This window comes from Gobio gobio (genome assembly GCF_949357685.1).
Source record: "Gobio gobio genome assembly, chromosome: 12".
NCBI lineage: Eukaryota > Metazoa > Chordata > Actinopteri > Cypriniformes > Gobionidae > Gobio > Gobio gobio.
The window spans coordinates 12,616,732-12,632,648 of NC_137105.1; the positions used below are offsets into that span (position 1 = coordinate 12,616,732).

The 15,917-nt window shown below is 37.2% G+C and overlaps 2 protein-coding genes across 2 annotated transcripts; one reads left to right on the plus strand and one right to left on the minus strand.

Moving 5' to 3' along the window:
• Positions 1 to 145: 145 nt before the first annotated feature.
• On the minus strand, positions 146 to 6,516 carry esco2 (establishment of sister chromatid cohesion N-acetyltransferase 2). The gene is made up of 11 exons (XM_079831099.1): positions 6,384 to 6,516; positions 5,843 to 5,897; positions 4,847 to 5,738; positions 4,690 to 4,765; positions 4,289 to 4,325; positions 3,899 to 4,037; positions 3,684 to 3,815; positions 3,515 to 3,604; positions 992 to 1,135; positions 724 to 908; positions 146 to 635 (listed from the first exon to the last, which is right to left on the minus strand). Exons 2-11 carry the CDS (start codon positions 5,884 to 5,886, stop codon positions 503 to 505), a joined length of 1,872 nt encoding a protein of 623 aa, XP_079687225.1. The 5' UTR covers positions 5,887 to 5,897; positions 6,384 to 6,516; the 3' UTR covers positions 146 to 502.
• Positions 6,517 to 7,484: 968 nt separating this feature from the next.
• Positions 7,485 to 10,731, plus strand: ccdc25 (coiled-coil domain containing 25). Its single transcript, XM_079831267.1, has 9 exons — positions 7,485 to 7,676; positions 7,905 to 7,952; positions 8,033 to 8,072; positions 8,160 to 8,211; positions 8,291 to 8,366; positions 8,443 to 8,546; positions 9,521 to 9,723; positions 10,098 to 10,143; positions 10,223 to 10,731. The coding sequence occupies exons 1-9, from the start codon at positions 7,652 to 7,654 to the stop codon at positions 10,250 to 10,252; spliced, it is 624 nt and encodes a 207-aa protein (XP_079687393.1). The 5' UTR covers positions 7,485 to 7,651; the 3' UTR covers positions 10,253 to 10,731.
• Positions 10,732 to 15,917: the final 5,186 nt, after the last annotated feature.

A 15,917-nucleotide genomic window follows, 5' to 3' on the forward strand; every position in this document is an offset into this window, starting at 1 on the left:
AACTACTAGAAAGAATTTTAAAGTCATTGCACCACAAAAATATAAAATTAACTAGAAGACAAACGGGTAATTATAAACTGAAATTTTAAAAAGTGACCAGTCACCTAAGTTGTATAATCAGATTGATTCACACAAATACAATACAAAATGTATGAACAAGACCATTTATTTTAAAATATGTACAAAGTAAGGAGCAGCTAAACAGATTTTGCTCATTTTACAACCAACTTTAAGGAATTACAAAGCCTAATTTTCCAAACAGGAACCTTTAGGACCTGCTAGCTTACAATAAACAGCCAGTATTTGTTCTGAAGTACACAGTGCCTTAAATATGAATAAAATCAAAACATCAGTCTCTACATAACAGCAAAATGAGATGTTTATCATATCAGACCGAACTTCATTTGAACATCTAACCATTTTTTTATCAATTAAAAAATCTGGGGGGGGACAAAAGCATTAACAAATGCAATCAAACTAAAACAGTGTAGTTTTTTTTCCTTTAACTGATGAAGTTGTAAACCAGAAACGTTGGCGTCTCGCAGTATTTTGTAGCAAACAGCTTCCCCTCTGGTGTAGGGTCAGAAAAGGCGATTTCTTCTTTGGTCAGATGGCTCCCGTACATGAAAGTATTCCTGAAAGAGTAAGAAACAATAGTTTTATATACACAGTCATTTATGCATATATCTTTCATCTTATTAATGCGCTGAAAACGTTCGGTACCTGACAGTGTCCAGAAGGCGAGTGGCGATGCTCTTCCTCCTCATCAGACTGAAGACCCAGATGCGACTGACGCCACAGATGGCTTTTTCCGGCGCGGTAGAGCAGCACCAGGCTCTGTGGCGCTCCATGAAATCCTCCTTGTTTATGTCGTGGGGTTTCTCTGGCTGCTCCAGCACCCGAAAGGCCTAGAGAACGTTCAGTAAGATCAGATTTACTTTAGTTCATCACTGCCGTTCTGAGCTAAGTCTTTAGGTAGACAAAGATTCACCTGTCTAATATTCTCAGCCACCAGACATCCCACAACCATCCTGTCACTGTTAATGAACAGGAAGGTTTTAGCCGAGCTCGGGCTGCTGAGTGTGATCTGCTGAAAGCCCAATTCACTGTCTGCAATCCGTCTCACATCCTCTGCCTGGAACAAAGCAGCACAAGTTAGAAAATACTAGGCCTGACGCGATTGGTCGATACAATAACTAGTTGATATCAATATTTTTAATCGACTGGGTACGTTGGGTACGATATGACATTTTATTAGTACCGGTACTTTAAAAATAACCACTCTAATAAGAGCAGTATATCTTAATTTGCGTCGATGTGTGACAGCAGGAGTGAGGACGTGTGTGACCACCGTTCACAAAACAATGGAAGCAGAACGGTCACATATATATGCGCAGCTCAGGAAAGAGAGAGCAACAGAAAAGTGCGGCGCGGCCGGGACGTGCTTGCGGACTAGCACTGCCAAACTCTGACCTGAATCCCACATGCCTTTCACTCAGACAGATCGCAAAGTCAGGTTCACAGATTATTGGGTTTGAATGGTCAAAAATATGTAAAAATGCACGTCCTTGCGAGTATTCAGGTAAACACAGTCGGATATGTCTTTAGTGAACGTATACAGAGTTGAGTGAGAAATCGGATGTATTTGGTCAGTGCCGGTCTTAAAGGGCCGGACCTAATATTATGTGTGATTTAATGTTAATCAAACAAAAGAAAATAGAAAACCACCCCATGCTTGACTGACTAACTTTAATATATTTATTAAGAATCAGTGTGTAGTTAATTTACAGTGACTATGCAGACTATGCACTTTTGTTTTTACATTTGATTATTTAATATATTTATTGGATGCTACTGGTAATTAGAGCTACTGTAACTGAAATTAAAAGCACTGTTTTTTTCATATTGTTTGTAATATACATGGCTTATTTAAAAAAAAAAAAGGATACAATTAAATTAAACATCTATATTGTAATTATAAAATGACACTTAAATATTAAATCGTATCATGAAATAAGATTTCAGTCATCCCAACCTGTTCAGAATAGTGGTTAGTGTTAACATGATTGATAATAATGTGATTTTATAAATAGTAAGTTCTGTCATATTATTCAATAACTTTTACAGTTTTTTGCCATGGTATGGATTCAGTATCGTATCGAGGTATTTTAGTCTGGTATCGTATCAAAGTCATAATTTTGGTATCGTGACAACAATATTTTATATAAAAGTATTTGCTGATATTCTCTTTTTTTTAATGTTGGTCTACCAATTTGTACCTTTTTACATTTTTACTCTTTTAGTTTAACATTTTGTTAAGGGCTTATTTACATTTATACTTTTTTTATAGTAAACTACTGAATGCCAAAGTTGCAAGTTAAATTAAATGTTTTTAAGTAAAATTTTTGTTTAGTCGATAGATTAATCGCAGCCCTAGAAAATACTGATGATTTAGCTGGGCAGCAAAGGTTTAAATTATTCACCATTTTTTGTGTGAATTTGTCCGTTCAAGCCATAGAGTGTAAAAAAATATGGACGTAGTGTCCGTGACGTTACCCATAGGATTCTGAAGAGCCGTTTTGAAGCGCAAAGTAGGGACGAGCTGGCCATTGCCATCTTGTCAGCGCGTCACTCCCGGATAATAGAAAATGGGCAAAGAGGCGGGACATGGGTGGAGCTGAGGTGACGCGATGACTAACAGACAGCAGATAAATGGCTATCCACCTGTCACTCAAAGTGGCCACGCCCTTAATTATCGAGGACTTTAAAGCTTTATATAATGCAAGCGAATGAGCTATAAAAAAAATTCACTCCCCTCACAGTGGTCATGAAGAGCAAAATTAGCCGTATAGACCAAAACCACAATTTGTACCAGGCTGTAAACTTGGGCATTTTAACATGGGGCTCAATGAGATTCTGCTCCCTTCTGGAGCCAGAGTCGATGAATTGCAGTTTAAGTCACTTCCATATTGGCTTCAAGAGAAAATGCGGGAGGTTGCCGCTTGGTTCAAGCACAGAGAACTTAATATTTGCCCGCTTTCTGTGAGTGTGTGCTTCAGATGAGTGCACGCACACAAATCTTCTCTCAGCATGTGCAAGATCTCTTTTGCATCTTGCTCTTGAATGTTTACAAGGCACGGCTTAATTGAGTTTAGTTTAAACAAATAGCAACATGTGGTGTTCAGGTCTCACCAGCGCTTGCACGCTATCAACACCCGGGTAATGATGGGCCGGCGTAAATGACTGGATCATGTTCGAGCATACGGGACTCATACAAGAGTGACTGTTTTGTCCACGCTTTTTGATCATCGCTGTTGTAATGTATCGGGAAGCCAGAATGTGTATCCATCGACAGAAACATACATTAGCCTAACTCTGTCTGTCTGTTTACGTGTTGTTTTCAACAAAAAATATTATAGATGCGTCGCCAGATTTTAGATTTTTTACAGGGAACTATTACACCCCTAGTGGGCAGAAGCAGCGTTTGACCGAGAATCAACCACAGCCAGCATACCTTTTTTGTGGCATACTTTGGATCCTCAGGAAGAACGAGAATAATCTTTCCATCCCAGAACTCAGCCACAACCCTCTCCTTTTTCCAGCCCTAAAAACATACAAATTGATGTGAAATTGCAGCATTTTCGTAGCAGAACTGCATTGATGACAACATCACGATGGCTCACCACAAACTTAATGGTGTCCAAGAAGCGCTGATGGAACTGTGTGTGCTGGAAGTTGTCCTCAGGACTATCTGTACTGTACAGCATCCCACAGGACCCGCATGTGGTAGCGCCGAACTGCTTTTGACCAGCATCCTGAAGAGCACACACATTAACCATTAACAAGAGGTGAAGAACCACCGACTTATTTCCATCCAACAACTGCACCTTCTACTCACAATGATGAGCTGGTTATCCGTTTGCTTCTTCATCTCTCTTCTCAAAGCGCTCCTCTCTTTGGCCTTAAGAGCAGGAGTGGCAGTCAGTGCAGGAGTGCTGGTGTTCAGGGGTGGTGACAAAATCCCTTTTTTCTGAGGTCTAAGACCAAGAACGAACAACTGATAAGGCTCAAACTAAACACATTCAACGTAAACTTTACTGGTTTTACATTGTCATGACATTAAATACAAAAGAATGAATATAACCTGGAAAAGCAAGGTCATAAGTTAGTACACACAGTAGCTTAGTATGCAACTATACTTTTGAAACTGTATTTAAATTTTACATGTAAATCAATATTCAATACTTTGCAACTGCATTAGGGAAAAAATTGTATATGAATGTCTTACCTTTTAGTGCCAAAGATGGGATATATAGATGAATCTTCTGAATAGAGAGGAATAATAATAAATCATATTTTAAAAATATCATCAGATCTGATTGTTTACAGATTATTGTTGTGGGTTAGGGTTTGTTTACATATAGATGCATTATATTTTTAATAAAAATAAAATATATATTTATTTAATGATCAGATATTTTATTTAACAGTCGTTTTGAAACCGAATTCATATAATCATATTTAACAATAACTTAATGTTTTCTAAGTAGAAACTATTTTATGTACATGTACATACATACATACATATTAGATATATATATAACAAAGGTATATATACAAAAATTGAAAGTATTTTTGATTATACATAATAGACAGACAGACAGATTGATAGAATATTTAATAATTTACCATCATCATGAGAGCTGTTGTGATCTGGTGAAATGTCACTCACATCAAACACTGAGTCAGTTTTTGCAGGCGAGTCCTGGAAAGCATTTTCAGTTTGAGAAACCGATGATGAAAGCTTTACATTTGAAGTTATTAGCAGATAATTCAATAGTCTAACCTGGCTACCAGCTTCAATGGACTTGTTGGGGCTAACGGATCTCCTCAAAATCACCTTTAAATCTTTGGTGACACCATGCAAATCGGCCAGGACCTGAGGGGACATATTCTTAGGACTTAACATCACTTGCGTTGCCTTGCTGGTCTCGGCATTTTCATTATTGGTGGATTTAGTGGTGTTGTCAACTTCCGGGAGTTTTTTTAAGAAGACGGCACGGCGGACCGGGGACCGCTCTCCTGGTGCTGACGTCACTTTCTTCTCCTTCATGGGTTTCTGAGAGTTGGGTTTCTCGTAGGTTGACGGCTGTTTAGGCTTTGTGTTCTGTGCAGACTTCTTGTACAATGAAGTGGGCTTTTTTCCGGTGCTAAAGAAAGCTGCTCCCACAACGAGCTTGGGTTTACCTTTGGACTTCATAGAGCTAAACGAAATGGGGAGCACAATGACTTCCGACGACTGATCCGTTTGGGTGTCAGAGGCACTTTTCCCTTTGGGTTTAGCGGTAAAGTAACCTTTCAGGTTAGCCTGTGGACCACTGCTTTTCTTTTGAACCTTCCTCACTGTTTTTTTAACAGGATCTCCAGCAGATGAAGGGGGATGTGATGGCTCATTGCTAGGGGCTGACGGTGGTGACTTGACTTCCTTCAACAGTTTCCTCTCAAGAGGTGTGAGATACAGAGGCTTCTGCTTGCTGTAGAAGGATCTTGCCCCCAATACCGTTTTGCGTGGCGAGATTCGTTTTGGAGGAGATTCTAGTGAAGAGGTCCTCTGCATCTTCTTGGGTGTGCTGAGAATTTTTTGGGGGGATGCCAGCGAGATGGGAATGTTCTCTTTTTGTCGAGTTGACCTTCTTGGAGAATTTCTCAGGGTTGTTATTTGTTTCTTAGCTGGGTTACTGTGGTGGGTTTAAACAAAATGGGGGGGGGGGGGGGTAAAATGTGTGTCATAAGACAAAATAACTTTTCACGATCTAATATCTAACTAAATTTAACCTCATACCTTTCAGCATCAGGAGAGCCATGTTTTCTTTTTCGGGATAACATCTTCAAATCACCTGAAATGAGAAGACAGGGAATCAGAGCATGACGTAATATCTAACAATTATGTAGGACGCCATTGTTTGCACTTCTAGAACATTCTAATATTTCTGTAATATTCGTTTTTCTGCCCTTATTGAGAATGGTGTAGAAAAAGTAGTAACATGAGCAAATTTAGTCAACAGTATTTAATAAAAACACTCAATTGCGTCCGTAGCCAGTGAGAATAGTGCAAGTCCTTAAAATTAGAAATTTAAAAGAACCAAACTGTATGTTCTCCTGTCAAACGTATTGCTGTGATACGGGTATATGTAGTTTGGCCCAGATTATAAAACCTACAGTACATAAAACGTCAATACATTTCACTGGTTTTTACCTCATTTCTTTTCTAGGCGCCAACAAGTGACAACAAGCAAAATCTCTCTAAAAAAATACACGCTGGATACGATCACCATCACAAATTTCATTTAAAACTGACATAATATCTGTAGTAGATGACTTACCAGGTAAAATAAATCCGATTCTGTTTTTTTTTATTTGTGTGGAAACACTGGGTGAAAAATAATAGCGGCAAATCTCTCCCCTTCACCCGCGATCTGTTTTGAAGACCGCGCCAAAGCCAATTGTGGCGCACACGGAAACGGAAACAGCGAGTGTTGCATGACAACATCCGCTTAGCTATGGGAACTCTGATTCATCTCTGCGAATCGATTCTTTGTACAGAACCGGTTTAAAAATCCTGTCCGGTTCAAGTCTATGGGTTCAAGTTCTCCAGTTTTTGTTATTAAATGCATGAATGAATAGTAACAACTGATGTCATCAATGTCCTACCATAATAATAGACCTACAATAAGGTCCTTCTGTCTTTCAGTCCAGATTAAGTGCTAAGTCCTTAAACACAGCCACTGTTCTCGTAGCTTTTAAGTTTTTAAAGAATTCAATAGATTCAAAATACATTTTCATCTCAAGTTTAAATCTATAAAAAAAGTTAACAACTAGAACAATTACATTTATGAATATGATATTTGACTAACAGAAAAATAAGATTTATAAAATAAATATATTAATTTGATAAAATCACATATCACACCAAAATGTCACTGTGTGAGAGCAATTCCAAAATAAATGTAAAGTAGTTTTTTAGGTTTCTCTAAACACATTCTTAAGTCTTTTTTTGAGAGAGCACTTATCTGGGTAAAACCTATGAATTAGCCTAACTTAAAAATAATTTCTCTCATTTCAGGCATTTGTGAGGCAATGTCAGTTCTCCAGTTTGTCATCTAAAAATAAAGTAATTTAGAATTATCTAGGTTACACACAAAATAAATTTGCATCAGTCTGCAAAAGTTTTTTAAAAATACATTTTTATTAAAATAAACTGATTCGTGTGTTGTTAAAACTATCTGAAATCGGATTTCACTCACTACTCGCTACTTTTACCATATTCTTTCTATGACATAAATAGTAAGAGTAGTATCAAAGTCCTTTAAGACTGTATATAAAGTCTTTGGTAGTAGGCCATGCAGTTGTTTACGTGAGGATAGTTCGGAATATGAATCGTTCAGACCCGTTGAACCAATTCATTGAAAAGATCCGATTCAAATGAACAATTCAATCGTGAATCGCTACTACATTGCAGCGATGCTTGGTTCCTGTTGTGGTCGGAATGGATGGCACACATGACATGTGCCTATGATTTACCTCTTATCTGCTCTCTGTTTTGTTGAATACATATAGTGAGACCTTTCAAAGGTTGTGTCTTTGCGGAAAGATGGTGTTTTACTTTAAAAGCGACGGTGAGTAGTGAGTGTGTGCCCAGGCAAGACCATGTTTATGTTGTCAACAAAGACTGTATGAATACGAAATAATTATAATGCTTAAAATAAATACGACAAAAAAATGATCAAAACTGTAATATATGTAGCTTGACAGTATCTTGTCTTTACAGTTCAGTATGTCTTTAGTTGAATAGCAAGAGTAAACAGTGCTTTTTAAAAGTTGCAATGTATGCTTATCTTTTACAGTGGTCTCACCGCCCTATACCATCTACATGGGCAAAGATAAATATGAAAGTAGGTGCTTGTTTTATCATAACACTTTTCAGCATTCTGTACTTGTCAGGCCATTAATAGTGGTTTCTGTTTTTCAACAGATGAAGATCTTATAAAATATGGATGGCCGGAAGATATTTGGTGAGAATTTATTTGGTGCTCGTCACCACAAATGAATAGTTTTTTTCTTCTAGTTTTAATCTGCAATGAATGTTTCTGTGATTCCAGGTTCCACGTGGACAAGCTCTCATCTGCTCATGTATATCTAAGAATGCCCAAGGTATTTCGAGAAGTGAAACGCATTTTAGCATTCAGCTGTTTATAATATTTCGGTGTTGACAACTGTTACTTGATTAAAGGGTGTAACGATAGAAGACATACCAAAAGAAGTCCTGATTGACTGTGTCCAGCTGGTCAAAAACAACAGTATTCAAGGTATGAAGAATCTATCAAAAGTTGTTTGTTAACGGTGTTATTGAAGGTGTGATCTTAACTGTATTTTTATTTACAGGATGCAAAATGAACAATATTAATATTGTCTACACACCATGGGCGAACCTGAAAAAAACAGCGGACATGGATGTCGGTCAGATAGGCTTCCATCGGCAGAAGGAGGTATGATTAGAGATAATGATGCTTCTCTGAGAATAAGCACTAGCCAATTCTTGTTTTTGTACAATTGAAACTACAACAGAGTAAATTAGATATGAATCAGATATGCAACAAAAAAAAAAACTCCTGCCTGAACAGTTCATATGACTTTGAAGTGTTCATGTATTACTATAGAGGGTATGCAAGTATGCATTGACGTCACTTTCCTACCGGACTTTCCTCTACATGAACAATATTGGGGAAACACGAGTAAAACAAACGAGTATCCATTAAACTAAAGGTTGGATTCGATATAGTGTTCCTTACAACTTACCAAAGATCCAGTGATCCATTTATTGATGTGCAGCCAGGAATCGTGTTTCCTGACATATATATATATATATGTGCCTGATTTCGACGCCAGGGAAATACATAAAGAAAGTTTGCCTGTGAACGCTTTATATAAATACAATATAGGTAGGTCTAAAAGCGGGTGATCACTTATATCATATTGTCCAGCCCTAAAAATGTTATAGTTTTTGTCAGTGTTTGATTAAAAACATCCAATTTATGCAGAATATAAGCTGCTAAATACTTAACTGATGAGTTGTCAATACAATATATAACAATACAATATATATGGTATGATTTTACCCCAAAATTCAACATATTGGCACAAAATATAACCGCAATTCCACGTTTCGCTGCCTGGGGTTCTGTTGTTTCTGTGAATTGCAGCGATCCGTTTGCTTCTCTTTTCTGTAGCTTTCGGCAGACTGTAAAAATATACCTCAGATTTCTTGTCAAATCTATTAGTACAGTCAATCTCGAAGCTTTTTCCCGTTTTAAATGTGTTTCGTGTTTTCTTTTTGCCACTCAGTCGGTGTAACTGCAGTCACTTTGGCCGACGGTGACGTCACGTGTATACCCTCTATTGTACTTTGAAATCTTGTAGATAATTGCAAATTCTGTATAAATATTTAAGTGCACTTCAACAGGTGAAAATTGTGGCAGTAGAAAAGAAAATCAACGAAATTGTCAACAGACTAGAGAAAACGAAAGAGGAGCTCTATCCTGATCTGGCCGCTGAGAGGGAGTCTCGGGACAGAGAGGAAAGAAATGAGAAGAAGGCTCAAATACAAGAGCAGAAGAAGAAAGAGAAGGAGGAAACGAAGAAGAAAAGAGAGATGGAAGAATTAAGGTGCTGCAGTGCATATTATAACTTTTGCTTTGTTTTTTAAATACACTGGCATCCAAAGGTTTAAGACCACTTGCGAAATGCTTTTATTTTTTTTATTATTGTTTTTTAATTTCATTATAAATTATATTAACAGCAAAACAATTTCTTTTCAGAATTTATATTTGTTAAATCACCTTTTTTGCTTCAGTTACAACAGCATTTGAGTTGTTTTCAGTGTGGTCTCAGACTTTTGGACTCCACTGTATATACATAAATATAAATGATAAATGTAACAAAATTGTACATCAGAATGTGTCATTCTAAAACCTGCTATTTAAAGGTACAGGCATTCATTACATGAACTTACTGTAAATGTAACATCTACTTTCCTGTAGGAATTATTCAACGCTCATGAAGAGTGACAACATGACCACAAATGAGGTAATACGTCCTTAGTGTTTAATATATATTGCTGAGCATTGAATTCTGTTATGACTAGATATGATCATTTTCTCTGCAGGATGGCTATGATTCAGATGACTTCATGTAATGGATCTGCGATAAAGAAGAACCACCATCTTGCCCCCTACAGTATCTTCAAGTTTGTCATTGCACTTTCAAAGGACGCCATAACGGTCATCAGAAATTCCAAGACCGTTCTAGAGCATTTGGCTTTGTCATTCCTTTGAAAATAAAAATACAATATATAAAGTATGTTTAAAAAAATAACCTCTTTAAATGATAAGAGAGTAGATTGCTCATTTAAACAAGAAGATTTTGAGGATCTCAGCCGATTCTGATACGTTAAACAGTTTTTTGTTGATGTTTTTGAATGAATATTCACTGTGGAGACATGTTAATGGATGTGTACACTAAGACCCAGAGAGTATTTGTGCTTATAAATGATATGCCTTAAACATACTCTTAAACGTTTCCTTTTTTGATGTTCTAAAATAAATCAATCTTTGGCATTCTCAGTTTCATTTCTGTTTGTTTGTATATACACCGATCAGGCATAACATTATGACCTAATATTGTGTTGGTTTCCCTTTTGTTGCCAAAACAGTCCTGACCCGTCGAGGTGTGGACTCCACTAGACCCCTGAAGGTTTGCTATGGTATCCGGCACCAAGATGTTAGCAGCATATCCTTTAAGTCCTGTAAGTTGCGAGGTGGGGCCTCCATGGATCGGACTTGTTTGATTGAGATCTGGGGGATTTGGAGGCCAAATCAACAGCTCAAACTCTTGCTCCTCAAACCATTCCTGAACCATTTTTGCTTTGTGGCAGGGCGCATTATCCAGCCACCAGTAAATACCGTTTCCATGAAAGGGTGCACATGGTTTGCAAGAATGCTTAGGTAGGCGTTGCTTTAGGTTACTTTAAAGTCACTGGGAGAAGACGAAAATATCCAGCAGATGGCAGCATTTCACCGCATTTTGACTTATCATTACTTCAGCCGACAAGATCAATTTCTTTATAAAAGTGCACTGAATATTAGATTTTTATTTAAGTATTTATTGGATTCCATAATCGGACACAAAACGGGTCCCGAAGCTCTTTAAAAATGTGTCATTTATTTATTTTTGCAGGAGCTCAAACTGAACATTACATTTTAGATTAGGAGTAGCCCATGACATTTACATTTCATAAACCTTGCTGTTTCGTTAATTTTGTTTCCATAAATATAAGATTTTAATGTATAATCTAAAGGTCAAAATACCTTGAAAACCCAAAGCTTAATTTTGCTACGTTCAAGCAAGAAACATTCAAATTTACTTCGACACAGTTTATAACATTTAAATCACTACGTCAGAATTTTTATTTTAATAAGACCCATCCAAATCCATTTAGTGGTACAATAATAACATTGACAGTGGTATGTTGTGGCTGAGCGATCAGAAATATTGTATTTAGGAATATAAAAGCTGCAGACAGGCCACATCCTCCTGAAGAGCAAGCACACTTGTTGCGGTACAGACAGACACAAAAGAAAGGAGTTACTGTGCGAAGACGGCGTCTTCTGTCCAAGGCTGGGCTGGAAAATATGACCTTGGACTGGCACCTCAGATGTCCTTCACTGGCGGGATGTTTCTGGTTTGTTTATAGGAAAGATTCAGTCACATTCAAGCCATTGGCATTGCACTATTATAACAGGCCTTTCCAGCAACACATTTACAAAAAGGGTGGCTTGTGTTAAAGCGAATTTGATTTAAACTTGGAGTTACATTGTAAAAATTACTAACTCGTACTTTCACGACGGGCACATACACTTTGGTGTCATTTTGTGTAAAACAAACTGGAAATAAAATGCAAAATATATGAATTCAGTAGTCACTCGATTCAAAGTTGTTTTTATGTCAAAGCTGTCCAAGGCCAGTGTTGTTTCCTGATTTCTGTCCCCCAGCCAATAATTTCCTTTTCAAAAAGTAAAAGACAAAAATATAATTTTTAAACCTTTCCAGAAGCAGCAAGGATCCCTGCACCCTTAAAAATAAAGTTTCTTTATTGGCATTGGTTCCATCCTTAACTCTCACTCCCTGTTTTTGAGAACGGATGTGAAAATGCACTATCCAAACCTAAATGGTTGTAATTCAAGAATGCTTTGGACCTAAGACCTAAGTTTGGTCTCATTTTAAAAGACACTTAATTATTATTATAGATTATTGCTGAAGCGAAAGCACTTTAAAAAATGAAAGTATGAAAAAGTTATGGAAGTTTACATTTACTGTAAAATGTACTAAATATTTTTTATTTTATATAAAATATAAATATATATTTTACAAAAAATATGTTTTACTCTAAAATTACTATTCAATCAAATTCTAACCAAGTTGTGTTCAAAATTTTAAGTTGATATCACAAAATTGAAGTTCCAACGAGATTTTTTGTTTAGGCTTAATTCCAAAAATAGCCACCATTAGCAGACATTCCATTAAATTTTTTTATGCATTCTGCTGTAACAAATTAATAAATTTTTGTCCAAATATCACTTCTATCACAAAATATGGAACCTTGAGAGTCAGACCTTTCCGACGGTATGTGTTTTGTCAAGATTAGAAAAGGTTTTGATTATAAATATGTGAAAATGTAAATATTTGAAACATGATGACGCCCATAGGGAGGAGACTGCTAAAAGAATTTAGAGTACTGTTTCTATGGTAACGCAACATCCAGTTTCAAAATGGTTTTCAGATGAATATTGAGATTGTAAGCTTTCACATGATACCTAATTTAGGATAATTACTAAAATATGTGATACAAAAAAAGAGAAATATTTTAGAGGACAAATACTAGAGTATATGTTTTATTATGAACCTTTAGCATGAAAACCAACATTTCAGTGATTAAAAGTGTGTGCATCGACTTTAGAGAACCCAAAATGTTTATTCTATGGCATCGCTGCAAAAACTGACTTTTGGAACATTTCTTTTAGGAGTGTATGGAGGATTTCTTTTGGACTATCAGACCATGTATACACATACCTGCTGCATGGCTGAAGTTAGCATCAACAAAGCAGAGAAAACTTTCTGAAATCCTAACAAACACTAGTTTAGTCCAATCATCCACCGTCACAGTTAGCTTAGACCTCCGCTGGGTGGATCGGGGTCTGCCACACATAACCTGTCTGCTCCATTAACCTCATGTTTAGAAAAAAAGTCTCTCTAGATGTGGCTGTGGGGCACAAACCAGGCCCTGTCAGCTATACTTCACATCTTCACCGGCCATTAGCACATGCTGCGGCCAAAACTATTGGCAGGGACCACACACGCGCACTCACACTGACAGAGCGGGGACAAAGAGGCAGGAAAGCAGCGAGAAGCGTGGACCGCCACACAAAATGAAAAGGGATGTGCCTCTGTGGTCTTCCGAACCGGTCAGGCCAGCTGGAGCCTTCAACAAAAGCAAACAAGGTCATAAAGTGGGTGCAGAAAAGAACAGGCCTGGAGAAGAGCCACTGTGATGTGAGGAAATGTGCGGTACACATGGGTCTGACTGAACAGTTCCTGCTCTGTCGGGGAGTGAGAAGACAGTAAACTATGAGATAAAGTGCTGCTTTATGAACCGCTGTAAACAACTGCTCAGAGGGTCAGGATTATGAAACATTCACTTCATTTGAAAAGAAAGTGTCAGTAAGACAATACAGGCCTTCTCGTCATTATATCATATATGCAATGCCACTCTTAAAAATGCTAATTATTTCAAGACTAAAGGTTTTAGGTGCACTATGTAAAAATTCTTCAGTAAAATATCCAAAAACCACTAGGCCAGTGTTATATATTTTGTTCAGTTGAGTACTTACAATATCCCAAATGTTTCCAACTATTTGTAAATCCCAAGAAATTTGTTATTTTAACCAAGGAACCGGGACGTGTGAGGGAGTCGCCTGTCGATGGCGTCATATCCGAATCAAAAAGGCTTTACTCTCACTGCAGTGTGCAACAAGTGTCATAGCAGCCGCCGAGCGAACGCACAGAGTAACGTCATAACATCATTTTCAACACACTCAGATGTATCTAATATGATAAACAGAGCTAGTCTGGTCCTACCAGACTCTCATACAGAGAGTCTGGCCACTCTCCATTGACAAGCATTAACTTCCTTGAAGGCGGGTACTCTGTTGAAGTTTAAAACTATTGGATCTGCCATAACCAATCTCTAACGTTTGGTCGTGACGTATGTCATCTCAAACTAGCGCACGACATCAACGTCATCGTTCTCAGCCACTCCCTCTGTTCGCTGATTGGACCGGTTAAAATTTGACCGGAGAAAACCAGAGAATATACCGCACTCCCAAACGGAGTCCTGAAGGAAAATGAAAATTGAGCCGAAGTACGTAGGAGGACGGAGCCAGGCTAAAGCTGGGTTACCTCATACTCATGACCGGAATTGCGGAAGTGGCGCCGGCGACTGTGTCATAATAAAAGTCCAGCTGCTCGCGAGACGTGTGTTGTGTTCATCTTATTAACAATCGCTCCAGCGGCCTTTGCTCAGCTCCACAACTCTTGGTCCTGCTCTGCTTCATACTACAGTAACGTTAACAATCGCATCCATGAACATGATTTCTGCCCGAGTCCTATCCAGACTCTTTTCCACCGGCTGTGAGGTGAAGACCCCATGTCCCAAGATTCTGCGCTCAAATGTCACATCATCAAACTACGCCTTTGTTTTGAATAGATGACCTCTAGCGGACGGAAGTCACATAGTGCACCTTTAAATAAACATTGTTTTTTTACTTTCTATGAATCAATGAATCACAATTCTCCACATTGAGTTTTTCCACAAATATATTAAGCAGCATAACTGTTTTCAACATTGAAAATAAGAAATGTTTCTTAAGCAGCAAATCAGCATATTAGAAAAGCACCATGTGACAGTAATGATGCTGAAAATTTAAAAACATTAATAGAAAACAGTTCTTTTAAATTCTAATATTATTTCACAATATTACTGTTTTACTGTATTTGTGATCAAATAAATGCAGCTTTGGTGTGGATAAGAGACTTCTTTCAAAGGCCTTTAAAAAATCTTACCAACCCCTACATTTTATATGTTAATTGCAAAGTAATTGTTGTCGTGGTATATTTTTGAGATGATACTACAGTAATAGCTGGCTGATTTTCAAAAATACTTTTATTTTAGTATTGTCATTGTAGGTCTGTGCTTTTAAAAACCACCTAAAAGGTCAAGTCACTGGCTCATGTCATGTCCAGATCAAAAAAGTGCATATTTAAAAACAACAACAAAAACAATTATTTTAATTTTCATGTCATCTGTTATCATTACATATAGGTAATATTAAATATTAATGTTCCTGTTTATACAAGGCAATTTACAAAGACAGTTCTCTCAGAGTGACCAAACACATTTGTTTTTCTACCACAAAGCAGACTTTCCATTGACTTCTATTATTTTTATACTGATCTAATAATATTTGCTATGCACTACCCCTAAACCTCTCAAACAATCCATTTTAATATTTTTTATAATGACATCATTTAGCTATTCCCCACCTATGAATTCTACAGGAGAAATGTTAAACATGCATTCTAAAACGAAGTTGAGCACCTTGTGAAGAAGCCACATTTGTAATCCACAAATGCATCAACTGCTCTTCTTTACAGTAACTTCTTTACAAAATCCCTACACCCATTTCCAAACACATTTCTATGATAATTGTTTCAGAAATTATGCACATCACCTCTTGAGAGGTCAG

What these genes read in the sequence shown, in the direction of transcription:
- esco2 (XM_079831099.1), bottom strand. Translation starts at nt 5,886, where the DNA reads ATGTTATCCCGAAAAAGAAAACATGGCTCTCCTGATGCTGAAAG. An exon ending in GGCTCTCCTGATGCTGAAAG is followed by an intron (nt 5,739 to 5,842) that starts GTATGAGGTTAA and finishes AACCCACCACAG; the next exon opens with TAACCCAGCTAAGAAACAAA. An exon ending in CGCCTTCTGGACACTGTCAG is followed by an intron (nt 636 to 723) that starts GTACCGAACGTT and finishes TTACTCTTTCAG; the next exon opens with GAATACTTTCATGTACGGGA.
- ccdc25 (XM_079831267.1), top strand. Translation starts at nt 7,652, where the DNA reads ATGGTGTTTTACTTTAAAAGCGACG. An exon ending in TATATCTAAGAATGCCCAAG is followed by an intron (nt 8,212 to 8,290) that starts GTATTTCGAGAA and finishes ACTTGATTAAAG; the next exon opens with GGTGTAACGATAGAAGACAT. An exon ending in ACAACATGACCACAAATGAG is followed by an intron (nt 10,144 to 10,222) that starts GTAATACGTCCT and finishes TTTTCTCTGCAG; the next exon opens with GATGGCTATGATTCAGATGA.